The sequence below is a fragment of the Cryptomeria japonica genome, chromosome 11 (genome assembly GCF_030272615.1).
Source record: "Cryptomeria japonica chromosome 11, Sugi_1.0, whole genome shotgun sequence".
NCBI classification, from domain to species: domain Eukaryota; kingdom Viridiplantae; phylum Streptophyta; class Pinopsida; order Cupressales; family Cupressaceae; genus Cryptomeria; species Cryptomeria japonica.
In genome coordinates, this window is record NC_081415.1 from 539,071,537 (window position 1) to 539,095,445 (window position 23,909).

Sequence of the window (23,909 nt, forward strand, 5' to 3'; positions counted from 1 at the left end):
CCCTGTGAACATTATTGTGAGGTGACGATCTTTCAATGATGAACACTTGTACATCTGATCATTATCGTAAGGTGACGATCTTACGATATTGATTGATCATACCATTATGATGGATATCATGAGACGTGATATCTATAGATATGTCATAATGGTTTATATCTCTACAAGTAATATCTGTTGATATACCATAATGGTGGATATCATGAGACGTGATATCCGTGGATAAGCCATGATGGTTGATATTACATAAAAAGAGATATTCATGGTGGATATTATGTGACGTAATATCCGTGGACATGCCTTAAATTAATATCCTTAAAATGCCATAATGGTGGATATCATGAGATGTGATATTCGTGGACATGCCATAATGGTGAATATTACATTATATGATTATGGTGGATATCATGTGACGTGATATCCGTGGATATGCCATAACTTCTAATATCACGGTGAGGTGATATCTTTCTCTCACACAATAAATGGAACTATTGTGTTTACTATAAGGTGTTATTACTTATTGAAGGATTTCCTCCCTAGCTAAGAGGGAGTGTTCGAAATATGTAGCTTCGGTCAGATGAATCCAACCGATCTGATTAATACAAATGTCTAATTGGCATTTTCGGCCTTAGACATTTGTATATTAAACTTATTAATTTCTATCCTTCTTTTATATTTAACTGCATAATCAGTATATTATATTGATTATTGAATGATCTTATAATCATTTGAATAAGCATCTGTTATGTGTTTATATGCATATAATTGACTCTATACATAATCAATAACAGTTCATGTTATCGACAATGTATAGTATCGAGCATATAATATAATCACCGATTGCTATATTGATCATTCCGATTAATATTGATTATATTATGATTGTTATTGGTTATGGATTACTGATTGGGTTTTGTATATACTTGCGATTTGATTAAGGTTCGGTTATTGTTTGTTATGGATATGCGTGGCTTCACATAAGAGTCACGACTCTATGTGGATTGATATGCTTTCATATATTATCGACTATAGTATTCAGTCGACAAAAATCATTTTACACAACACAGCAAACACTTATCATATATGCAATCGACCCTTACTGCAAGGAATTTACTTTGGGTGCTGTCGACATTGAACAGTCGATAATAATATATGCAGAAATAATATATACTGAGCATTACAATAAGGTTATGAAACTGTTGCAGCAGATTGTTTATTGTTGTTGATTAATATACATCATTTGAACTGAGGATAGTTTGAATTAGTTTATATATTCTGCATATTGAATCATAAAGGAATTTTGTAGTATAACTATCAAATAAGTGACAATAAAATTTATAATATACCATATATAAATCTGGTCAAACTTTAACATAAAGGAGCTTCATCCTTCTCAAGAGATATGTTATGAGCTCATTTGACATTTGAATTTCTCCATAGTTGTTGGAGTAACAGTGACAGCCATTTTCAAGGACAAAAACCCTTGGGACTTTGTGTTGGACGACAACCCAACTCCATGTAGAGAGGTGGATTTGTCCAAAATTCATCATTGAGCTTATTGCAGGTTTGGAATTAGTTTGAGCTTCAATCAACTAGGGTTTGGCATGGATTTTGTGAAGATTTTCAAGCTTTAATGAATAGTGAGGGGTCGCTACAGTGACGTGCACAGTGCCAACACAGTGTCACGCTACAGTAATCGCTATAGTGTTTGCCATAGTGCTGCTACAGTGCTTGCCCCCATTGTTAGCCTATTGCTGGTTATTTGATTCAGTTTTGAAGACTTAATTTGGGAAAAAAGCCTCAGACCCAGGGTTTCATTGTTACATCTTTTCCCTAGGCAGCTATTCTTGATGAAGATTTAGTGCTTGTTTTGGGTTCTTGTTTGCTGTTATTATTTTCAGACATACCCAGATTTGTATTGAAGGTGTCGACAGTCTGTTTCCAGCCCAATTCACTTCATTGTATGTCATTTCATCAAGCAGGGATTAATGGGTATGCACTAAACTGGTTGTATTCTTGTTTAGTCACTGAAAAGTTGTCTTTGGAATGTATTTATCAGTCTAAGACAAGTTGTAATAGTCATAAATAAATCAATTCTCAGTTCTGATTTTTCTTTAAAAGTTGTTATTCCTTGGATCCCTATTGGCTGAATTTTGTGCACTGTAAGCCCTTTTATTTCCTTGCAATATTATGTGATTTGGCATGAATAAATAATCAAGAATTCAAAAAATCAGACCATGCATGCTAACTGTTTGACCAAATGTCCAGCAACAAAAACTGAATTAAGGGCAGAGCTAGAAGGGGCTTCTTACATTGACCCGGGAGCTAGGTTCGGGTTTGAAGATTCGTTCCATGGGTTTGGTCAAATTTGTTTTTTGGGGTTGGGTTCGTTTTGGGTCAGTCCCTATCAAAGAAACAGGACTCGGACTCGGCAGGGCCGACTCGGACTTGGACTCGGGACTCGGCATTAGACTTGGCTGGACTCGGGAAAGTGAAAAACTCAAGAAATTTAGAGATTTTTAAAGATTTAAAACTTGTTTCAGACACCCTTTATTGAATACACCTTACAGACACAAAAACATCATTAAACTCGGCTCATTTGATTACATACACAAGTATACATCAATCACATAAGCATAAACGCAAATTGTAGCTGAAGAAAATAACAAACATGGATATATAAATATTGTCAAATGTATACAATATTACAAAACTCATGGAATAAAAAATCCATGTCATCATATGATGATCATCAAATGTTTCATACAAATACCAAAGGTAAATACTAAATACTAAATACAACTACAAGTGTACAAGCCTATGGCTCAAAGGGCCATGCACCCTCTCGCCCTGGCCCCCTGCGAAGGCGTTTAAAGTAGGTCCTGGATGATTCAGCAGCCATAGTCACTCCCCGTGACACCATGCCATGCTCACCAACATCAGGAACAACTGTGTCACTCTGAGTCTCAGTATTTCCTGTCTCTGCTCGTGCTCTCTGCTCCTCCACTGCCATGGCTACAGCCTCAGCCTCTATATCTACCTGGGCGATCCAATCAATATCATCATCACTAAATATAGCTGTAGGAGTCCCAGGAGCTGTCTGATTCTCATTGGCCCACTCTGCTTCAAGATCAACCTCATCTAGAATGATAGGAGACATGTCAACTATTGCATTCTTTCTCATTCTCAGGCGGAGGTTGTAGTGAACAAAGACGAGATCACTCATCTTCTCCACAGATAATCTATTGCGCCTCTTGGAGTGTATGTGCTCAAACATACTCCAATTGTGCTCACAACCTGATGCGCTGCATGGTTGGCTCAAGATGCGAATGGCCAACTTCTGAATATGTGGTGTCTCTGGGCCAAAAAAGTTCCACCAATGATCTGAGTTTGAAATGAGAAAAATAAATAAAATCAGTCTCACTCATGAACTCATTTAACAAGTTACAATATAGTATTGAATAAAACTAAAATTAAGCCTTACAATTTATTTTTACCGGGCATCATAGTTGTCCTACTGTCTTTGGCGACAGGACGAGAAAACGTCTCCCCTTGTGTATCTGAGAACAACAGTAGCTCTTGAAAAAGGTCTATTTGAGAAGTACCAGCAGGTCCCATCTTCTCCATGATTGCATATAGCCCATTAAGGACCTCCACATCAGCCTTGAATGAAGGGATAAAACGGAATGCCGGATTCAGCTAATAGGCTGCCGCATGGATGGGCCTATGAAGCTGATGATGCCATCTCCTATCAATGATCTTCCGAATGGGACCATACTTGCTCTCATCTCGTCCATAGACGAATCTGATGGCCTCCTTCGCCCTATCCATGCCCCCATATATATATAGCCCATTGCGGGCTTATCTCCATCCGCAACTCGCAACAAAACCACCAAGGGCTTAACAAACTGCAAAATTGAAAATATTGTGTAATTTAGAAAAATGAGCAAATAAGAGAATACATATAATAAGTTATAAAACATGAAGTTAAATTGTAGAATTTATAAAAAAATTACCTTCACTATCTCATCACAAGGGACCCAAAAGCCTTGCTCATCAAAAATGCAGTCTGCCATATCTTTCCCTGCAGGGGTGGTAGCATAGGATGAGGAAGACCACTCCTCACCAACAATCATACGTCTCAAGGCAGACTTAGACCTAAGCATGGACTGCAATGTGAGGAAGTTCGTGGCAAATCTTGTGATTCCTGGACGAGCTAACTCCTTCTGCTCTATGTATTGTCTCATAAGAGCCAACACCCATGAATGATTATATACAAATTTGCAGACATTTCTTGCCCTTTCTACACATCTCTTGACCCATGGGATTTTTCCAATATCCTCCAACATGAGGTCAATGCAATGAGCAGCACATGGAGTCCAAACTACAGATGGGTGCCTCTCCATCAATAGTCTACCTGCAACAACATAATTGTTGCATTGTAAATTGTAATTAATGGAGGTACAAACTATAAGATAGTAATTAATTTGCAAACAAAATTAGTTTGTAATCAAAAGTTTACCCGCAGCAACATAATTTGCTGCATTGTCGGTCACCACCTGTACCACGTTCTCCTCACCCACATCTTCAATCACCTCCTCTATCTGCTCACATAGGTAGGTGGCATTCTTGCAATGGGCGGAGGCATCAATGGACTTGATGAAAACGGTGCCCCCTGAAATAAAAAAATAAAGCTAGGTCAATGATCATTCAATAAACCATTAGATAAAAAATAAAAAATTAAAGACTATATGAAACTAAAATTAATCAATCACCTGCGGAAGAAACAAGAAAATTAAGGAGAGTTCTATTTCTTCTATCCATCCAACCATCAGTCATGGTGGTGCAACCTTTAGTGCTCCATATCTGGCGTTGTTCATCTAAATCCTTCTTCACATCATCCACCATTTGAGACAAAATGGGTCCCCTCAAATCACTCTCACTAGGGGCTTTGAACCCGGCCCTGCATATGGTAATGGCATCAACCATTTGTCTCCAATAAGGAGACCCGTCGCAAAGAAACTCAATGAGATAATTTAAGTATAAAAATTCAATGAGATAAGTTAAGTATAAAAATTAAAACAATCAAAGTTATCAAACATAAAAGTTAGTAAAATATTCACCTGGCTACAAAGAATGGAATACTGCTGTAGCTCCAAAACCTGCCAACTGCCATTTTAGCAGCATCATGGACCTCCTTGTTCCAACTCATGCCCTCAAGCGACGGTTGGGACCCAGGAGTAGTGTGAGGCACAAAGAAGGAATCCAACCTAGATTTACGAATCCTAGGTCCAATGGTAGCACTCCCACTACAACTACTAGTGCTAGGAGCATGAGAAGTGGCGGTGGCACCGCCACTTATAGAAGCAAAAGCAGAAACGAAAGCACCAGTAGTAGTGAACTGAGTGGGATGTTATGGAGGTAAGGAATAAGGGCCTCCAACACAACCTAATTGTGTCCCTCTTCCTAAAACTGTCTCTCTCCCAATGGCCGCTCGATCCTCCTTTTGTTTCTTTTTCCTTTCAATCTCCTCAACCATTACATAACATTCACGTACGGCCTCAGGGACTGCTTTTAGGCATGGTTCGACATCATGTCCACGCACACCAACAATATGGTATTTCAGCCTATATATACCTCCATGGAATATTATTTTGCAAAACATACATTTTGTTTGCCCCTTTCCTTGCCCTGGAAAATCCTCATGATATTTCCAAGCAGGGTCCTTTCTAATGGGGGGTCTAGAAGCTGAAGTAGACATTTTAGGATAGTTTTGTGAAACTTGAAGTTGAGGCAAATAATAAAGTGAAGTTTGCTGCAATAAAACATTACAAATACAAAATAAAATTAATACATATTACATACATTCAAAAAAACTAAAGTAGGGTTTGTCAAACCCTACTTTAAAAAAAAGAAATTTACAAACCCTACATAGTACAACACTACAACTTCATACTACATGCTACATACAAATATACAAAATTTTTTGAAAGAAGATGTAAAACTTTCAAAATAAATGAATAGAAAATGGAATTTTTGCATACAAGAAACAAACTAATCTTCAAAAAAACAACTGTACCTCTTACAACAAGCTTGAAATGAGCTGTAAAGTCTTCCTATCCAACTCTTGATGCACCAAATTGAAACACAATGTAGCTCCAATGTGACAAATTGAAGAAAACTTGAGCTTCCTCCTTGCTGGTTTTTCTTCTATGCACCCTTGTTTTTCTTCCCAACTCACTTTACTCCTCCTTTTTTGGCAAGTGAATGAAATGAAAGTCACTTTTAGGGATAGAAGATAATTAGCATAAAAAAACGGACTTAAAAAAAGTTTGCAAAATAATTTTTTTTTGTGTTTTTTAGTTGGCTTGATGCCGGCTGAGTCCGGGGCTCAGGACTTGCCGAGTTTGGCGAGTTTGGGCCAAACTCGCCAACTCGGCGAGTCTGGCGATTTTACTCGCCAGACTCGGACGAGTTCGAGTCCGAGCCTCTGGGACTTGCCGGGCCTGACTCAGACTCGTACTCGTTGAGTCTGGGCGAGTCTCGTTTCTCTGGTCCCTATAAAATATATAAAAATAAAAAATATATACACATTTGCATCACTAATTGAGATCAAAATACCATACATGACATCATATATTGTTTAATAAACAAAACCACTATAAAAATAATTTTTTTAACAATGTCACTTAGTCAAACTTCAATGCCATGATATATGCTATATATCAAAATTAAAAAATAATAATGTCAAACATCAACAATCAACCATCACTAATCAATCATCATCATATGGGTTTTCACAAATATCATCACTATCCATATTATCAAAACATTGTAATAGGCATTGTACACTCACTACGTTATCCCCCTAAAATAAAAAAGTTATCTTCTTGATGGTAAGGAAAACTGGTAAGCATGAAGTAATATTAGAGAAGATTATCCAATTTGTACACTCACTACATCATCCCCCTAAAATAAAAAGTTATCTTCTTGACGATTCATTATATATCGCCTACTATAAAGGTGATGCTTCTTGAAGATGGGGAGATGAGATCCAATTGAACACAAATTTTGCAATGCATAGGAAGGTCTTTTCCATGGTATGGTATTCATATATCAATTTTCACCCCCAAAGATTTGGCAATCATCTCAAAACCAAAAGAGGATGAAAACTCTTGGGAAGAGCATAAATTAAATTATGTGTCGTTGAGGGGATTTCCTTTAAGGATTTGAAATAAACATGTCATTTTTTCATAAAAAAACTTGTATTTTGAAAAAACTATGGTCCTCCATGTGGCATAAGAACAAAATTCGTAACCCTCCTGTATTTTCTAGTTCATTCAATTCTAGGACTTAAATTGTGTAGAGAAAGTTGGGAATGAATAAATCTACATATCAAGCTCCTACCTTGAAATTGAGTACATTCTTCTAGGATTCCAATAAGAGAAACGAGAATCGCCAAAAATCGCTGAGTTTGGGCAATTTCCGAGTCGAGTCAAGGCTCAGACTCGGACTCGGCCAAGTGTGGGGCCCAAAATCGCCCAAACTTTTGGCGAGTCTCGACTCCCAAACTCGGCCGGCGGCATGTAACTGTAAGTTAAAAAAAGAACACTTCTAATATGTTTCGAATTGATTTTTTTTGGTTTATATTATGCTTTGAGCCTAAAAGTGAACTTCATTTCATTCATTTGGCAAAATAGGAGGAGAAAGGTGTGTTGTGAGGAGAAACAATAGAAAAATAACACCCGACACCTTTATAAAATAATAAGTCTTATGGCCTTGTGGGGTGCTACCCCTGGACCCCGCAAGGGGTGCTGCCCCTTGACTCCAACTTGGGGGCACTGCCCCCAAACCCTTATCATAAAATTAGGGGGGAAACTGTGCTGATAAAAGTAGACAAATTTTAACCTCCGAGTCTGATTAGGCTCCTTATAAGAACATGAAAGATCCCAAATGGATCTTTTTGCTGTTGCTGCTGTATATTCTTAATTAAACATACTATATTTTTGTAATTTTTCGATGATCTTATAGAATAGACAAAAGTTGCAGAAAGGGATTGTTTCTTTTTGGGTTTTGATGTTATAAGTAAAGTAATTGATAAATAGCAACAACTGTGAAATAAAACAGTAAACAATGTTCATATGTAAGAACACTTAAGCAATCTGAAAATACTGCAAATCATACCAGGCAAATAACCTAGTTTTGTATTCAACAAGAATCCATACATTTATTTGGAGTTGTTCTCAATCTGGATTGATGCCATATGGAGGAATATTACTGGCAACAAACAAGGAAGACCAAATAAGCTGAATACAACCCTTCAAGCCAACATACAAACAAGGCGTGGTTGCTAAGGAGGCGTGGAAGCTGCTACAAATCACATGCCAGCTGAAATAGACCAGCCGCCCTGTTGAAACCCCCAATATGCACGCTGAATCTTCAGGCCAAGAAGATGTGTCTTCTACCTCTGACAATCACTGTGCAATCCTGGATAATTCACCTGTCAACTCCTGCTGAGGGCTACGTCCCAGCAAGTTCAGACCTGGGGTTTACGTCCCAGACCAAAATCACTCTTCCAGAGCAATTCCCAAATTCACAAGTTTCAAAATGATCAAAGATGCTATCAATTAGGTTTTCATCTCCTTATAACTCCTTTCCCTTTGTAGGTCGAACCCTAAAGAATAATAAAGCTTGCACTTTATAATTAAAGTGACACTTTCTCAATTATGGCGTCAAACTATAGAAAAATATCACTTTATTGCGAATAAATAGCTTCAAGCATCCAAAAAGACTCCGGGAGGTGAGAATCATGTAGCAAAGTTCAAGACTTTTCCAACGAGCTATAACACATAGGCATATCAAACTAGATGAAGCCAAAAACCCCCTTATTACTCCGAAATGGCTATATACATAGCCTTATTTTAATTTATTTAATCGCTAACTTAGGAAATATTTAAATATATTAAAATATTTCCATAGATCCAATAATAGCCCAAAATAACCAACCAAACATGAATCTGACTTCGTCACCTGTCTATGACTGATGCCGGACAAGATGGGCCAACTGGCAGTCCCAGTCCCATCCCTAAAATCTAGGGATACTCCTAGAAACTAGGAAACACACCCAATCTTCTTGAAACTGAAACCGTGGTATGGTCCCGTGGAACCTCAAATATGGAAACTGCCACAACCTCCTAAAAAGTAGGGAATCGCCCTAAAAAGTAGGAACCTCTCTCCAAACACCTGTAACTGCTCAAAAGGATCCTGCTCTACTCCTTGGTCGCCCAGGTGGTCATTCAGTCAACTGCCAGTTCTCCCTAAAAAATAGGAACTGTCGTCTGATGGTCCAAAATGGCTCACAGAGCCCCTGCAAAGCTCCATGACCCTCAGAACCATGTCATTGACCTAGGGAACTCGAATGGTAGGTCAACCCCTACTCATCTCATGTCACCTAGAAAAGGGGACATTATAGAACATATACTGTCATTTGGTGCATCAAGAGTTGGAAGGGAAGAGTTTGCATCTCATTTGATCATATGATGACATGTATTTCTTATTCCATGAGTTTTGTAATATTGTATACATTTTACAATATTTATATATCTATGTTTGTTATTTCCTTCAGCTACAATTTGCGTTTGTGCTTATGTGATTGATGTATACTTGTGTATGTAATCAAATTAGCTTCTATTTGATGATGTTATTGTGTCTTTAAGGTGTATTTAACAAAGGGTGCATGAAACAAGCTTTAAATCTTTAAAAATCTCTAAATTTCTTGAGTTCTTCACTTTGCCGAGTCCAGCCGAGTTTGTGGCGAGTTTTTCTTGATGAGTTTGAGTCCAGAGTTGATTCGGCCTCGCCGAGTTCGAGTCCGAGTCCGAGTCCCGTTTCTTTGATTTCAATACATCTAGGTTAATCATGTGAGAATGTTCTAGGGCTAGCATGCATGGATTTGAAACTCTATTAGATTGCTCCATCTTCCTTTTACCACTTGCAACTTGTTGTGACGTTTTCACACATCCCCATTCTAAATGAGGACCCCCTACTCTTTAGGTCCTCTTGGTCTTTTGGCTTTTTTTTGTCGGGTCTTTTCACAACAGTCTCGTTAGTCTCCTCGTTTTGCAGGTGTTTGGGGGTCAATTTGATCAAGTCTGTAGCTTGTTTGGGCAAATTTGGCTAAGTTTGGAGCCTGTTTTGTCCGTTTTAGGGTTTCATCCTTCAGACTTGGATTTGAAGCTTTTCCTTTAGGGTTTTGTAAAAACTGAGCGTTGCATTGCAATTAGGATCCTTAAGGAACCTACTTGTGAAATTTGAGCGAATTCTGAGCAACTTTCTATTTTTAAAAAGTTACTATTTTTTAGGGATTTCATTGCCTCTCGGATTGGTCTTATTTTGCCAAAATCAAACTTACTATTTTTAGTAAGTTTCTATTTTTATTAAGTGCTTTTTTAACCCGTTTTGCCCTGATCCTAACATTTTGAAACACTTACTATTTTGGGAAAGTCTATTTTTGGCATGTTCTTCACAGGTAGACTCTAAAGAATGAGCATTCCTGAACATTTCTAAATCTGGGAAAATTGAAATAGCAAGCTTCTGAGTGAAAAATGGCTGTGTGAGAATCATTCCAGAAGTGGAGGGCATCAAAAATCTTCCTAAGGCATGAAAATCTCTTCAATTCTAGATATGGCATCCTAATCTGGAAGTGGGCAAAAATGGCTAAGTCTAGATGAAAATCTAAGCAAGAATTCCTAACCTAGTGAAATCATGCTAAAAGGAAGTGGGCACCAAAATGAGGCCATGAAGGAAATTTTTTTAGCGCCCAAGAGAGAGCATGGGCACTAAAGAGGGGTGGTGGAGGAATTTTCCTCAACCCCCACTTTTCCTTCACACTGCCAAAATAGCGCCCAAGGTCAGGTATGGGCGTTGGAGAAGGGGGGTCATGGAAAAAGTGAGCTAGGGTCAAAATCCTCCACCATGGCTAAAATCCTCCTAGGGGGTTCATGGAAAAAGTGAGCCGGGGTCAAAATCCTCCACCATGGCTAAAATCTGCCTAGTCAGGTGTTTGGGCACTAAAACCAAGATGTCAAGGAAAAGAAATTTTTTGGAAATTCCCCCAAGACATCAAGTTCACACCCAAGTCAAGGAAAGAAGGTTGAATCCAAAGGCATCATGGAAAGGTCAAGAAGGGTAAAATTCCTTCACTATATGATTTCCATGCCCAAGTCCAAGTCATGAGTGCTAGGTGGAGGTAGGAAGGAAAAGCCAAGAATTGCAAAAAATCCTCCACAAGGGAGTTTTGGCAGCCAAGTGTAGAGGAGAGTGCTAGAATTAGGGTGTGGAGGAATTTTTCCTCCACTCCAAGTAAATAGTGCCCAAGCTAGTATTGGAGCGCCAAACAAGGCTCATGGAGGAATTTTTCCTCCTCGGGCATAATTCCTTGACCACATGAAAATTCTGCCCAGTCAGAGGATGAGCACCAAATCAAGGAAGGGAAGGAATTTCCTTCCAAAGGAGAATTCCTTCACAAGGTCAATTCCACGCCCAAGGTTGAAGACGGAATTCCAAGGCATGGAAATTTGAAGACAAGGATAAGAATGAAAAGGAAATACCCTCGGGAAAAATTTCAAAAAATCCTCTTTCAGGCATGAAAATTTGTCCAAATTTCGAGGTGATGACAAAATTGGCCAAGGGATGGAATTTTCTCTCTTGGACCTTGGAACTCAAATTTGAAAAAATCCCTAAAAAATAGAAAATGTGGAAAATTGATCAAAAAATTCCTTCAGGATAGAAAATTCTCTCTCCAAAATTTCCAGGCATTCAGGAATTCTTCAGAAGTGAAAAGATTGTTCCAAGGCAGGAAAATCTTCCAAAGTATCTTTTGTGAACTCGGCCTTGCAAGATTCTTGTAAAAGATGAATAGGCGACAAGCAAGGAGGATATTCTGTATTAATGAAGCACAACCAGGAATATTATAAATGATGGCGGGGTCAATTTGCATGGCAAGAATCTATTGAACCCATGGCAGCATGGTGGTGCATTCATTGCCGGAATATTTGACCAAATGGCGGTTGAGTCAATGCATGGGGAGGTGGTGGAGCATCTTTTGCATGTAGCCGTCACGTTCGGGAAATGATGGTGCATTTATGGCATCATGGGCGATTTTGCATGGAGGAATATTTATTGCATTTATTATGCATTGGGCTATTTGATGGAAAATTGGGCTATTTGATGGAAAAAGGTGCATTTAATGCACAAGTGGATGCCATTTTGGGCATGTAGGAATTAATTGTATATGGGCATAATGGGCATTTATTATTGATTCCCACCTTGTTGCATCATGTGTGGGGAATCTTTCAGGGAGAAACCGTAATTAGGGTTTTGCATGTAGACAAGGCTTGAAGCCTATATAAAGGGGTGACCCCCCTTAGTTGTAAGAAGGGAGATTTGTATGAAATTGTTGTGACGAGTTTTTGAGACAATAACGGTGAAACATTGTTCTTTGATGGTGTCCACGTAAGTTATTTTTTCAAAACTTGCATGGTTTCACCTTCCTCACTTGAGTAGAAGTAGAGTAGTGCTTTGATTTCACTAGAGAATGTGATGGTGTTTAATGAATTTCCATGGTTCATACTCTTTGCATCTTGTTGATTATAAGTTGCAGTGTAAAGTTAGTCTGAACCACCAAATTCGTGCTAAGTTCGATTGTGAATAGTCGTTTGGATTGCGTCATGTTGGATATTCAAATGCACTTTCTCAATGTGGAAATCCTTTAACATCATCAAAAGATTGCACCGGTTCTTGTGGAGTTGTAGTTTAACTTGGTGAAGCAAGGCTTGGTTTATTTGGGATTTGTCCACTAAAGCATTATCTATTGATATCACTGCCCTTAGGAGTAGATCTAGATCCTTCTAACTCTTTCCTCCTTAATTTCAGTTCATTTCAGTTTAGTTCATCTGAAGCAGAAGAATCATAGAATTGCTATATCGGAGGATAAAGTTCCAGCCACAACAAAGAAGTGAAAGAATGATTCAAACGCAAGTCCCCTTGGATTACCAACATTTCACATCAAACCAACTGAGTCACGTCCGTTGCATATAGGAACCTTGGAGTCAATTGTTTGAACTTACTGCAATCTTAGCATACAATCGTACTTTGATCAAGAGAGAGTAAAGTGACTGTTGGGCGACTTTATTCTGTGTTAGACGCTATCATAAAAAACATGTCAACACAATCAAGGCTGCATCAATTTCACTCTCTAAAACACAAAAATATGATCCAACCATTTGGTGAAATTTGAAATAATGATTGGGGGGTTAGTTCCCTCCTATCAAGAGCCATTGTGGGAGAAGCCTATTGCCAAAGGCATTAAAAGAAATCAAAGCTGTAGAAACGAGGAAAATCATCGAACTCTAGTAGATTTCATTCTTTCACAATAAGGCTTGATGACTTACGATTTTTTGGGCCTCCTGAACTGAATTTTTAAACTAGTAACAGTGAATAAGGATATGGCTATCTATATAAATAGAATTTTTGGCTATAGGGACAAGCACATGGTCCATGTTCGTATTGGAGTTTCTGGTAACTATGCTGAAAGTTTATAACCTATAGTTTTTCATTAAGTGTAGTGTGTTTGCTATTGATTCAAATTTTATTATAGGTTGTGGTCTATAAGATTTATTTAGATGAAGTGATCGTTGTTGTGTTGAAACATATTAGAAAATTATATAAGTATTTTGCATGCCTCTAAAGATTTCCCTATTGTACAAATATCAATAATTTAAAAGGGACCTAGACCTTGGATGACTAAGGGGAGAAAAATAATGGTATAAAACGCTTTATAGCAAACCAAATATGCAATACACATAAAGTTGACTATATCTCTATGATATGGCAGATTCATTCTTCTCATAATTATTCAGCAAGGAGTTATTGGAACTATTCTTGTTCATTTTGGGCATTCTATTGACTTGATTTAAGAAAGTATTCCCAAGTTTGACAGTCTTTTGTCTGGCAGCAATGTTTTTTTTGTCGATCCCATCAACAAAATGCACGTGCTAGTCAGAGAGTAACTTTGCGATTATCAAAGAAACTAGAAAGAATTCATTGTGGCAGAGAATATGGGGCTCTTAAAGTGATGGGGCATCTCCAAAAAGTTAAATTACATGAGCTGACCACAAGGGTTGCAATAATGTAAGAGCTATTTATTTCAAATCAAAATTTTGTTAATTTTTATTTAAAACAATTTGGCTTGGTACTAATAGTTTTTTATTGATTTTTGTTATAGGTATGAGCAAAGAAGCAAACTGGATACAAAATATCAAGTGCCAATGCTTTCTCCATGGGTTCCACATTTTTTGCTCTCTAAGGTAAAATCTCAAAATCTGATTGACATGTAAACAGTGGATGGAGTTCCTAAATCACAGGTTTCCCTTGAAAGTCAATCACTAGACAGTTTCTTGCTTTCAATAAACTACTAAACTTACTCATCCCTGTTTAATGTTCTGTAAGATTTGTCATTTAGTTTTCAATATTTGACATTGTTAGTGAGTGGTCTGTAATTTCAAGTTGCATTTCCTGTTTCAGGAAACACTAAAGGAAAAGAAACTGTCAGTGGAATCACTTATAAGTGTTCTCAATCAAGAGTACAGGTCTTTGAGAAAGAAGTGGTCAGGATTTAGTCTTCCTCGTGTGGATATAACTTGCTGGTCAGTACATGGTACTTTTTACACTTCCTTAAAAAAAAGTCAGTGAGAAAAGCACATACATGAAAATGTTATGAATGAAGTAATCATCCTTAATTAGGAACAAATTAATTTGACTGAATGAAAATTAATTTATAGAGGTTTGAAATATTTATAAAATGCCAAAACACCCACAGACAAGAGAATCGAGTAGTCTTGTTGAGATGAATTATTTATGCAGTTGACAACCAAATTGGAGAACTGGGATAAGGGTGATGAAAGTTTGAAATACTTTTCCTAACCAAAGTTCAATTGTTAAACCCATATTTTATCTTTAGTCAATTTCAATAATTGCACATATTTGTTTATTCTCTCTTCTGTTTTGTAGGAAGCATTGCCATTTTCATGTTGCAGACAAAGAAGATAAAGATACATTGTGCTTGGTATGCTTGACAGAGGTTTCCTCAGCTGCTTTTTACCAGGATGGTGTAGCATATTCAGAGGCAGTAGCAGATACTTTGGATGTGGTCCGTGATTTTCTGGTACCAAGACTTCTGAATGTAGTGGTTAAAGGTATACTTTTAACCCTATTTTATTCTTTTCTAGAGCTTAAGTAATATTTTGCTAATAGACAAAGAAGGTATCATATGGAAAATTATAATCTGATTTCAGGAATTGGCTGAGCAAACCATAAATAAAGATAATGAAATGTTAAGTTTCTAACAATTCTGATTGAATATTATGATGTAGGTTGTGATTGCTGCAATATTTTTAATTGTTAATTCAAATTGCAATAGAATACATTATATCTTTTTTGCCATTGTCATCTATAATAGCCATAGCAGAGTTTTTCAGTAGTCATTAAAACATCATATGCAATGTGGAATCCTAATACAGTGGCAGTTAGATGGTTTGAAATCCACTGAGGTATGGGCAACACCAAAACATATCTGGGGATTGCATCAATGTTATCACAAATGAGAAATAGGAACAAATGAGGGAAGAGCTTTAGATTGAGATACAGGGGTTCTAAGATTTTGGGGATATGAATTTTTCTAGGTTTCTGTTGACGTGGCTAAAATTGTATTGCTACAACTCTATCCGGCCAATGCAAAATAGAAAGTTCTCGCTGAATATCCTATCCTCTCTTGAAATAAGGGATCCCTAATGCTGTTTTAGTTGATCAATGGGGACAACGTCAAGGTTCCAAATGTTAGTTCATGACTGGGGGATAACTCAACGATTGATGTGTATTGCTGGTAACATAGGGGGCCTTACATTTGCAACAAGTTGGTCTGCATCTAGCGGTGCTGATCCTCAAGCTGAGAAATGGAATCAAAAGGGAAGGGTAAGGGACCTAAAATAAACAAAACTGGTGTGCGAGTAAACGGATTCGACATAACCAATCCTTGCTAGGCCTGAATAACTCACAACCTTACAAGAACGGTGCAATCTTCAATGGAGATGTTGTCATTTTAGGACACGCTTGGTCCATTAGTAAGAACCGATCAAAGATACGATCCATGGACCAGCGCTGCCCTAGTTGATCAAAGAGAAAGCAGAAGAATCATGAAGTGCGAAGTGTTGCCTTGTCCAGAGGAAGTTCCTCCCTTGGCCTTTTCTTCCTTCCCCGGAACCTCAAGGTCTTGAGGTTCTTTCCCGTTGCCCTCCCTCGCTTTTCCTTCTCCGGAACTCTAGAGCCCCGAGGTTCTGAAGTTCTTTGCCTTGCTTCCCTTTCTTCCTTCCCGGAACTCTGGAACCCAAAGGTTTGGGTTCCGAAGTTCCTTTGATCCTTGCCTTTTCTCTCTAGTTTCCCCGGAACTCCGGAGCCCCGAGGTTCTGAAGTTCCTTTCCCTTGCCTTCTCCGAAACTTCGGAACCCTCCTAGCCTTTCTTCCTTCTTTTCTCCGGAACTTTGGAATCTCGAGGTTCCGAAGTTCTCTTCCTGTGCTTCTCTTTCTTCTCTTCGGAACTCCGGGTTTCCGAGGTTCTGAAGTTCCTTCCTTCCTTAGCCTTTTTCTAGTTCTCCGGAACTCTGGAACCTCGAAGTTCCGAAGTTCTTTCCTTGTCTTCCCCACTTCGGGAACTCAAGTTTCCAAAGTCCCCGGAGTTCCTTCCGACTGGTGACACTTCCAGATGGCGTGATCGACACTCAAGGCTTTAAATGCTCCAACAGTTTTGGTGACTTATGCACCTTCTTTTGTAAAGCCACAGGGGTGCATTTAATGTTTTTGATAGGATTTCCATCAAGGGAGGTACGGAGCCATGCTTGTTGTGGTGACTTATGTCATGTCTGCATACTCTGACTTTGGAAGGTCAGTCAATCCACCTTCTCAGGGTTGCCTTTTGTGGGTATGGCTAGGTTGCTTGCATGTACAAGTCAAGTGAATGCACTTCCCTACACTCCTAGACTGACATATAGGGGTCATGATCACTCTTGTAACCATTTTTCTATATAAGGGCTATTAAGCCTCATTGTAAAGGGTTCTCTCCTTGCTGGCTTGAGCTATTCCATGCTCTCCCACTTCTCTTGTATTTATCTTGCATTTGTGCAACTGTAAGTTTGGCCATTGGCCTTGTAATTAATTGAAATCACCATTCTTGCCTACTTTCAACTTATGTATGTTGTGTATGTTTCCTTACCTTCATCATAGGTGTATGTTTTGTGGTTCTTCTCTCATATATGCTGTGTTAAATTTATTTTTGAATGTGACTTGTGGGAAACCTTATCCCCTCTTGGCATTCAATGAATTCTAACCCTCATACATGCATTGGGGTCACTCATACAACTGAAGTTTGTGCATCTCCTAGGTGTTTCAATTGATTTTTTGTGTCATTTCGGGTAGGGAGAGGAACAATCTCTTCTTGGTGCATCACCTCCTTTAATTTCAAGCATTTCTCTCTTCCCTTTACCTCTACAATTTGTTAGGATAGGCCTAGGAGTTAGAGTTGTGGTGTTGAGTTGGTTCAATACCCACACTTGGATTGAGAAGGAAGCCGGCCTTCTTTGGAGATTCAACCCCTTGCGCAAGCTCCCACACTTCGGGGTTGTTTCCATGTTTCACAAGGTTGCTGAGTTGATCGCTCAACAAGGGTGCGAGCTTTTGTGATAACAACAGACTTAGAAGATTTTCAGCTTGCAGGTGCATGCCTAAGCACCCAATTTTGGCAAAGCTCAAACAGACACTTGCAATTGAACTAAGCACGATTTTAAAGGCTCAGACTAACCATACACAGGGATACACAATCAGCATATCCCCAATGGTATGAACCCGAATCCATCAAATACCCGTATACCAGAAAGGATCTATTTAATCTCGCTGAAGGAAACCATGCAAACAAAAGAAAACCAAGATAACAAACACCATACTTCAATGTTCATATATTGGTTTTGGCTGTCATTACAACAATTTCTGCAACAATTCTCTATTCCTAATAATCTAACTACTAAAATCTAACCTTCTAAAAAAACTCTAACTAGAATCTCTTTCACTACAAAAACTCTAACTAGAATCTGACGGTCTAACACTTTACAATGAGATGCATCTTGCCTTTTATAGATTTTACAAATTTGAACCAGAGGCCAGGATTGACTGCATCCAATAGTCCTGATCTACCTTCTAGAAGCTTGGCAACTTTAACTCATGCTCAGTTTCTCCTTAGCTATCCTCCCAACAACTTTCTCAACTACTAACCACTATTCGACATCAATTTGGTCAAGTTGGTAGTTGGAGATAACTAACCCGTGTCCCTTTACTTTAAATTCATTAGGTGGGGCACATAGGCAGTCATGTACAATAAAGTATTTCAGTTTTTAAAGCTGATTTTCTAGAATTACTTCCAGCCTTGCATTTTTGATTTTGCACATTTTGAGTGTTCTTTCATCTTTGGTCTTGAGGATGAACTTCAACTTTGTGGTTCAGGTTGCACATTTCCCTATGCTTGGTTTTGATCCTTTGCAACGTGCCCTTCATTAGCAACGCCTGGCTTTGTCGTTTTGATCCTGTGCTCCTGCATTTTGGCTTCTCGGCGTCAATCGCAATCAAGGCTTCTCTTTGCACTTCAAGTTGTCGTCAATCTGCAAACAATCAATTTCAACTTGGATTAATCATTTTGAAAAATTTAATAAATTAATTTAACAAATATTAAATTTTAGTCGATGTTGGGTTTTGTTCGGTGAGGAGGAAAGATGATTTCTTTTAAAGTAATTAAAATCTCCCCTCTACTCCAGTATGAAATTCGGTCCTTCATGACGCTTGGGTGATTTGAACTTAAAACACCCTTTTTACTTAGGAGGAATTCGGCCATTTTAACCAAAATGTGAAAATAACCTTTAAAAATTGCTTCCCTTGGAATTTTATTTTTCTTTTTGTAAAATTCGGGCCTTACGTGCAAAATGTGAGCTAAGCAAACTTTATTTTGTTTTCAAAGTTTATCAAAAAGCCAAACTTCCATCCCTCCCTTGGCTGCTTAAAATCAAGCTTAGTTTAAAACTTGAGACTCTACGTTGGGCCTAATGTCTTGCAAAATGATAAAAAAGGCCGAACTTTATATTTCTTCTGCCCTTTCACCTTTGCTTAGTGAAATTCAGACCTTTTAGATACATTGTGCGATTTTGATATCTTGCAACAATAATTTTTTTTGCCGAAGTTTATCTTTAGTTTGAATTTTTTTTGCCTAACTTTGGAGAAATTTCGGGTATCTTGTATGCACTGGGCAATTTTTGGTGTTTGCGTGCCCTCTAAAAATCAAATTTCGGGCTCATTGGGGTTTTCGCATGATTCTTGTTTGTTTGGCTCAAAACTCGGGTGATGTTGGGCTTCAAATCGCAACTTTTAGATGGTCTTCTTTTCGGCTCGATGATGTCTTTGTGCGAATTTATTCCTTAAAGCCTTTCAGGCAAATGAGCCCCTTTTGTGAACTTATCTTCCAATTTCGGCGAGTGAAGCTTGTTCTGCGCCTCCTTTTGAATGGTTTTCGGCTCAATGGGGTAAAATGTGCGACTTGATATCTTTTATCATTTTCGGCCGAAATGAGGGTTTTGTGCGCTTTGGGATTTTCGGCTAGATTAGCCTATGTTGCGCGATTTTGGTCTTTTGGTTTTGAGCAAAAAGAGTCGGGCTATAAAGCCCTTTTTGCGTGATTTTGTTGTAAGTGACTCTTTTCGGCAATTTAGAGCTTTTTGCAAAGTCGGGATTTTTCATGGAATCACGCGATTTTTGTTTTTTCTCTTGGCACTGTGAAACTCGAAAAGAGAATGCCGAGTTTATCTACTACGAGATTGCAGATGCGATATGAAGACATTTGAAAATGTCCCCTCACTTCGCACTTAGCCCTAATGACCTTGTGCGATGCTCAGGTGGGACTTCTTGGCTTTTGAGAAAATATGGAAGGTGAACTTCGGGAATTTTGTGAATATTGTTTGATTTTAGTTTTTTCTTTTACATAGCCTTTCAAAACTCGGGAATTCTGATTGAAACGCGAGATTTATTTTGATGCCCCCCCTTTGTATTTGGTATGAAATTCGCTCATTCCTCATATTTTGTGCGATTTTGCCCCCTTTTCCTCTGATGCGGGCAGACAAAAATTGGAGGTCCCTGTCAAGGTCGGTGTGTGTGTGTAGAATGCACAACAAAGGGCAACTCGGTTAGGAAATGTTCCCGAACATTTCAAGGATGACTATCTGGATCGAACCCCAGAATCTTCAATATATACCCCACAAAACAACCCAAATGGCAAAAGACAGATTCAAAGATAAAAATTATCTCGCAAACTGAATCAAGTCACCAACCTTTAAAATCAAGTGTGTGCAGTGAAGTTCATTCCAACTTGGAGAAAGTTGAAACATCATTGTTCAATCAAGACAAGTTATGTAGAGCTACTCTAACTTCAAAAGCAACCTGGATATTGCCTTGCTGCCAGTGAGCGTCTATAGCCCTGATGAGGTTATCGCGTGTAAGCTCACAGAGATTGCTTTGTTTCCGATAGATTTTTTCTTTTTGAATACCGATAGAGGTATCTGCACTCCGAAAGCCAAGCATTTTGATATCTCTTTTCTTTTGATTGTCTCCTTTTCTCTTTTCATTTTGGCTGGTAAGCAATGAAGCCTACGTTGGATTAAGCGTTATAGTTGTCGCTCAGAGCTTCAAAATTTTCACTTGCAATGACTTCCCTTTGACAAGACAATAGACTTGAGCGTTATTAAGCGTTTAAGGTGCAGTGATCGCAGTGTTGGTGACAAAATGCAGTAAGCAACTAAATTTTTAGAATGACTAAGCCTTAAGCCAAATGAACTGACTACGGGGGCAACCGTCAATTAGGTGTTCAACCAAAGTCGGCATCCAAGAAACAGATTGGAAAACATCTTGACTTCGCACACCAAAGCTGAGAAAAGCAAACATACCCCTTACGAAAATGACAAGGAGACAACCCCTTCCGAAAGGACACCTACACTACTAAAAGCAAACTGAACTAAAGGAGAAAACATGAAATCTAAGCTAAAAACAGAAAACGAACTATTCTAAAACAAAAAACAAAAACCTAAACTATGTACAAGAGAGACTGAGTGTACAAAAATGCGGACTATATGCATGCAAACTTGACCCAAGATGATTCTTTAGCACATGCAGCAGTAACAGGGCAGTGGGAATAGTTCTCAGTTTGGCTTGTTTGTCTTTTTATTCTGAAAATAAAATTTTCAGTTGGCCACTCTCGGGTTTAATCGAGACATCAGGTAGTATTATCAGTTGAGGGAGTTCATTAGGACCGTGGTTAATCCATTTACATGTTTTCCCAAAATATTCGAAATTAAATTGAAAATTTTCAGAGTTAACAGTAGGAGGGAAAGAAACAACCTGGTGTGTTTCTGGGTTGTGCGGGGTGTTGTGTGGCGGAAAAGCTTCAACAGCTGTATCAGGAGGTCGCCACTGGTGGTGTAGCATCTCGCTCATGTCTGGTTCACGCAAATCAGCATCAGGCTATTCATCGGGTTGCATAGGTTGTTCATCGGGTTGTACAGGCTAAAAAACGATCTCGAAATCGAATTCGAACTTAGGAAACTGGAATGCATCATCCACCGGTGCATCTTTAGTTGCATAAACCATGCGGCCTTATGCGCTTCTGTAAGCATATCTCCAAACAGTAGGGACCCTTCAATTGATTGGTCCTCAAAAATATCCTCAACGGGCTCTTGGACTATATCCTCCATTGGTGGGGCCGCTGCAAACTGCTTCTCAACATCGGGTTGATCTACGGGGCTCACTTGATCATTATCTTAAGCCTTGTTTTCCTCAAGTGCAAGGACAACACAGTCATTTGTTGCCACTGTGTGATTGACAAGTTCCTTTTGCTCAACACTGGGCAACTCCATCTTGTCCTCCTCAGAGATTGTGGCGCTGCAATGATCTTGCGTTCTTTTGTGTTCATCAGCAACAAGGTAGGCACTCCACACATTGCTGGTGATGGGCTCCTCTGACTCTTTTGGCTGTCCATATTGGGCTTTGACTTGATTGACTGCCTCCATGCATAGTGAGCAGGTGAATTCTGAATGTGGGGTGAGATGAATTCTGCACCACCAAGGTGACAACATGCTCTCCAAGCATAATTCTTCATTGAGACCAAACTGGTTCTCAATCCAGTCCTTGAATTGGGTAAAATCATCAGTGCTGGATAGAGGACTGGGGATATCCGGCTGTATGAGCTCCTCCGGTTTGGGAATGTCCCAGAAAAATATCTGTCCCTGTAGTGCTAGCTCGACAGAAATGCCAAGCAGTTTCATTCTTCGTGCTCTGTTGTGCCATGAATTCTGCAGTGACCCACAGATGCAAATTCCGACAGCCACTTAGGATACAACTGCTCCCCTAGCCTTTGCTGGATTTGGGAAATGTCGGACTGAGGACAATCTCTAGGAAGTGGCTGCTCCCACATTTTGACTCAGAATTTTTTGTACCTTTTCAAATTTTTTGATTTTTTTGGTTTTTCTGGTTTTACAGGGATCTAGCATATCCCAAATATAACATTTAAATTGGCCTAATAGACTCAACTTGCTGCAAGGAACCTAACAGGGGCCCTCCCTCTAGCGCCAATTCTGTTGACGTGGCTAAAATCGTATTGCTACAACTCTATCTGGCCAACGTAGAATAGAAAGTTCTTGCTGAATATCCTATCCTCTCTTGAAATAAGGGATCCCTAATGTTGTTTTAGTTGATCAATGGGGACAACCTCAAGGTTCCAAATGTCAGTTCATGACTGCGGGATAACTCAGCGATTGATGTGTTTTGCTGTTAACACAAGGGGCCTTGCGTTTCCAACAAGTTGATTTGCATCCAACGGTGCTGATCCTCAAGCTGAGAAATAAAATCAAAAGGGAAGGGCAAGGGACCTAAAATAAACAAGACTGGTGTGCAAGTAGACGGATTCGACATAACCAATCCTTGCTTGGCTAGAATAACTCACAACCTCACAAGAACAGTGCAATCTTCAAGGGAGACTTAGAAGATTTCCAGACTGCAGGTGCCTAAGCACCCAATTCTAGCGCAACTCAAATTAACACCTACAATTGAACTAAGCACGTTTTTAAAGGCTCAAACTAACCATACATAGGGTTACACAATCAACATATCCCCAATGGTATGAACCCGAATCCATCAAATACCTGCATACCAGAAAGGATCTATCTAAACCTACTGAAGGAAACCATGCAAACAAAAGAAAACCAAGATAACAAACACCATACTTCAATGTTCATATATTGGTTTTGGCTGTCATTACAACAATTTCTACAACAGTTCTACTCTATTCGTAATAATCTAACTACTAAAATCTAACCTTCTATAAAAACTCTAACTAGAATTTGACTGTCCAACTCTTTACAATGAGAGGCATCTTGCCTTTTATAGATTTTACAAATTTGAATCAGAGGCTAGGATTGACTGCATCCAACAGTCCTGATCTGCCTTCTATAAGCTTGGCAGCTTTAATCCATGCTCAGTTTCTCTTTAGCTATCCTCCCAACCACTTTCTCAACTACCGACCACTATTCGACATTAATTTGGTCAAGTTAGTAGTTGGAGATAACTAACCTGCGTCCCTTTACTTTAAATTCATTAGGTGGGGCACACAGGCAATCATGTACAATAAAGTATTTCAGTTTTTAAAACTTATTTCCTAGAATTACTTCCAGCCTTGCATTTTTGACTTTGCACATTTTGAGTGTTCTTTCATCTTTGGT

At 38.8% G+C, this 23,909-nt stretch overlaps 1 protein-coding gene across 6 annotated transcripts in view; it reads left to right on the forward strand.

The window, feature by feature from the left end:
* Positions 1–23,909, forward strand: part of LOC131048700 (DNA-directed RNA polymerase IV subunit 1) — a 199,233-nt gene that overhangs the window by 60,540 nt on the left and 114,784 nt on the right. For all 6 annotated transcript variants that reach the window (XR_009106488.2, XR_009106487.2, XM_057982763.2 and 3 more), the window contains exons 12-15: positions 14,015–14,190; positions 14,285–14,366; positions 14,584–14,705; positions 15,070–15,254. Coding sequence is in view for 4 of the 6 variants with exons in the window: in XM_057982763.2 (XP_057838746.2) it covers positions 14,015–14,190; positions 14,285–14,366; positions 14,584–14,705; positions 15,070–15,254 (565 nt within the window). In the remaining 2 variants the exon portion in view is untranslated. The remainder of the gene's footprint in view (positions 1–14,014; positions 14,191–14,284; positions 14,367–14,583; positions 14,706–15,069; positions 15,255–23,909) is intronic.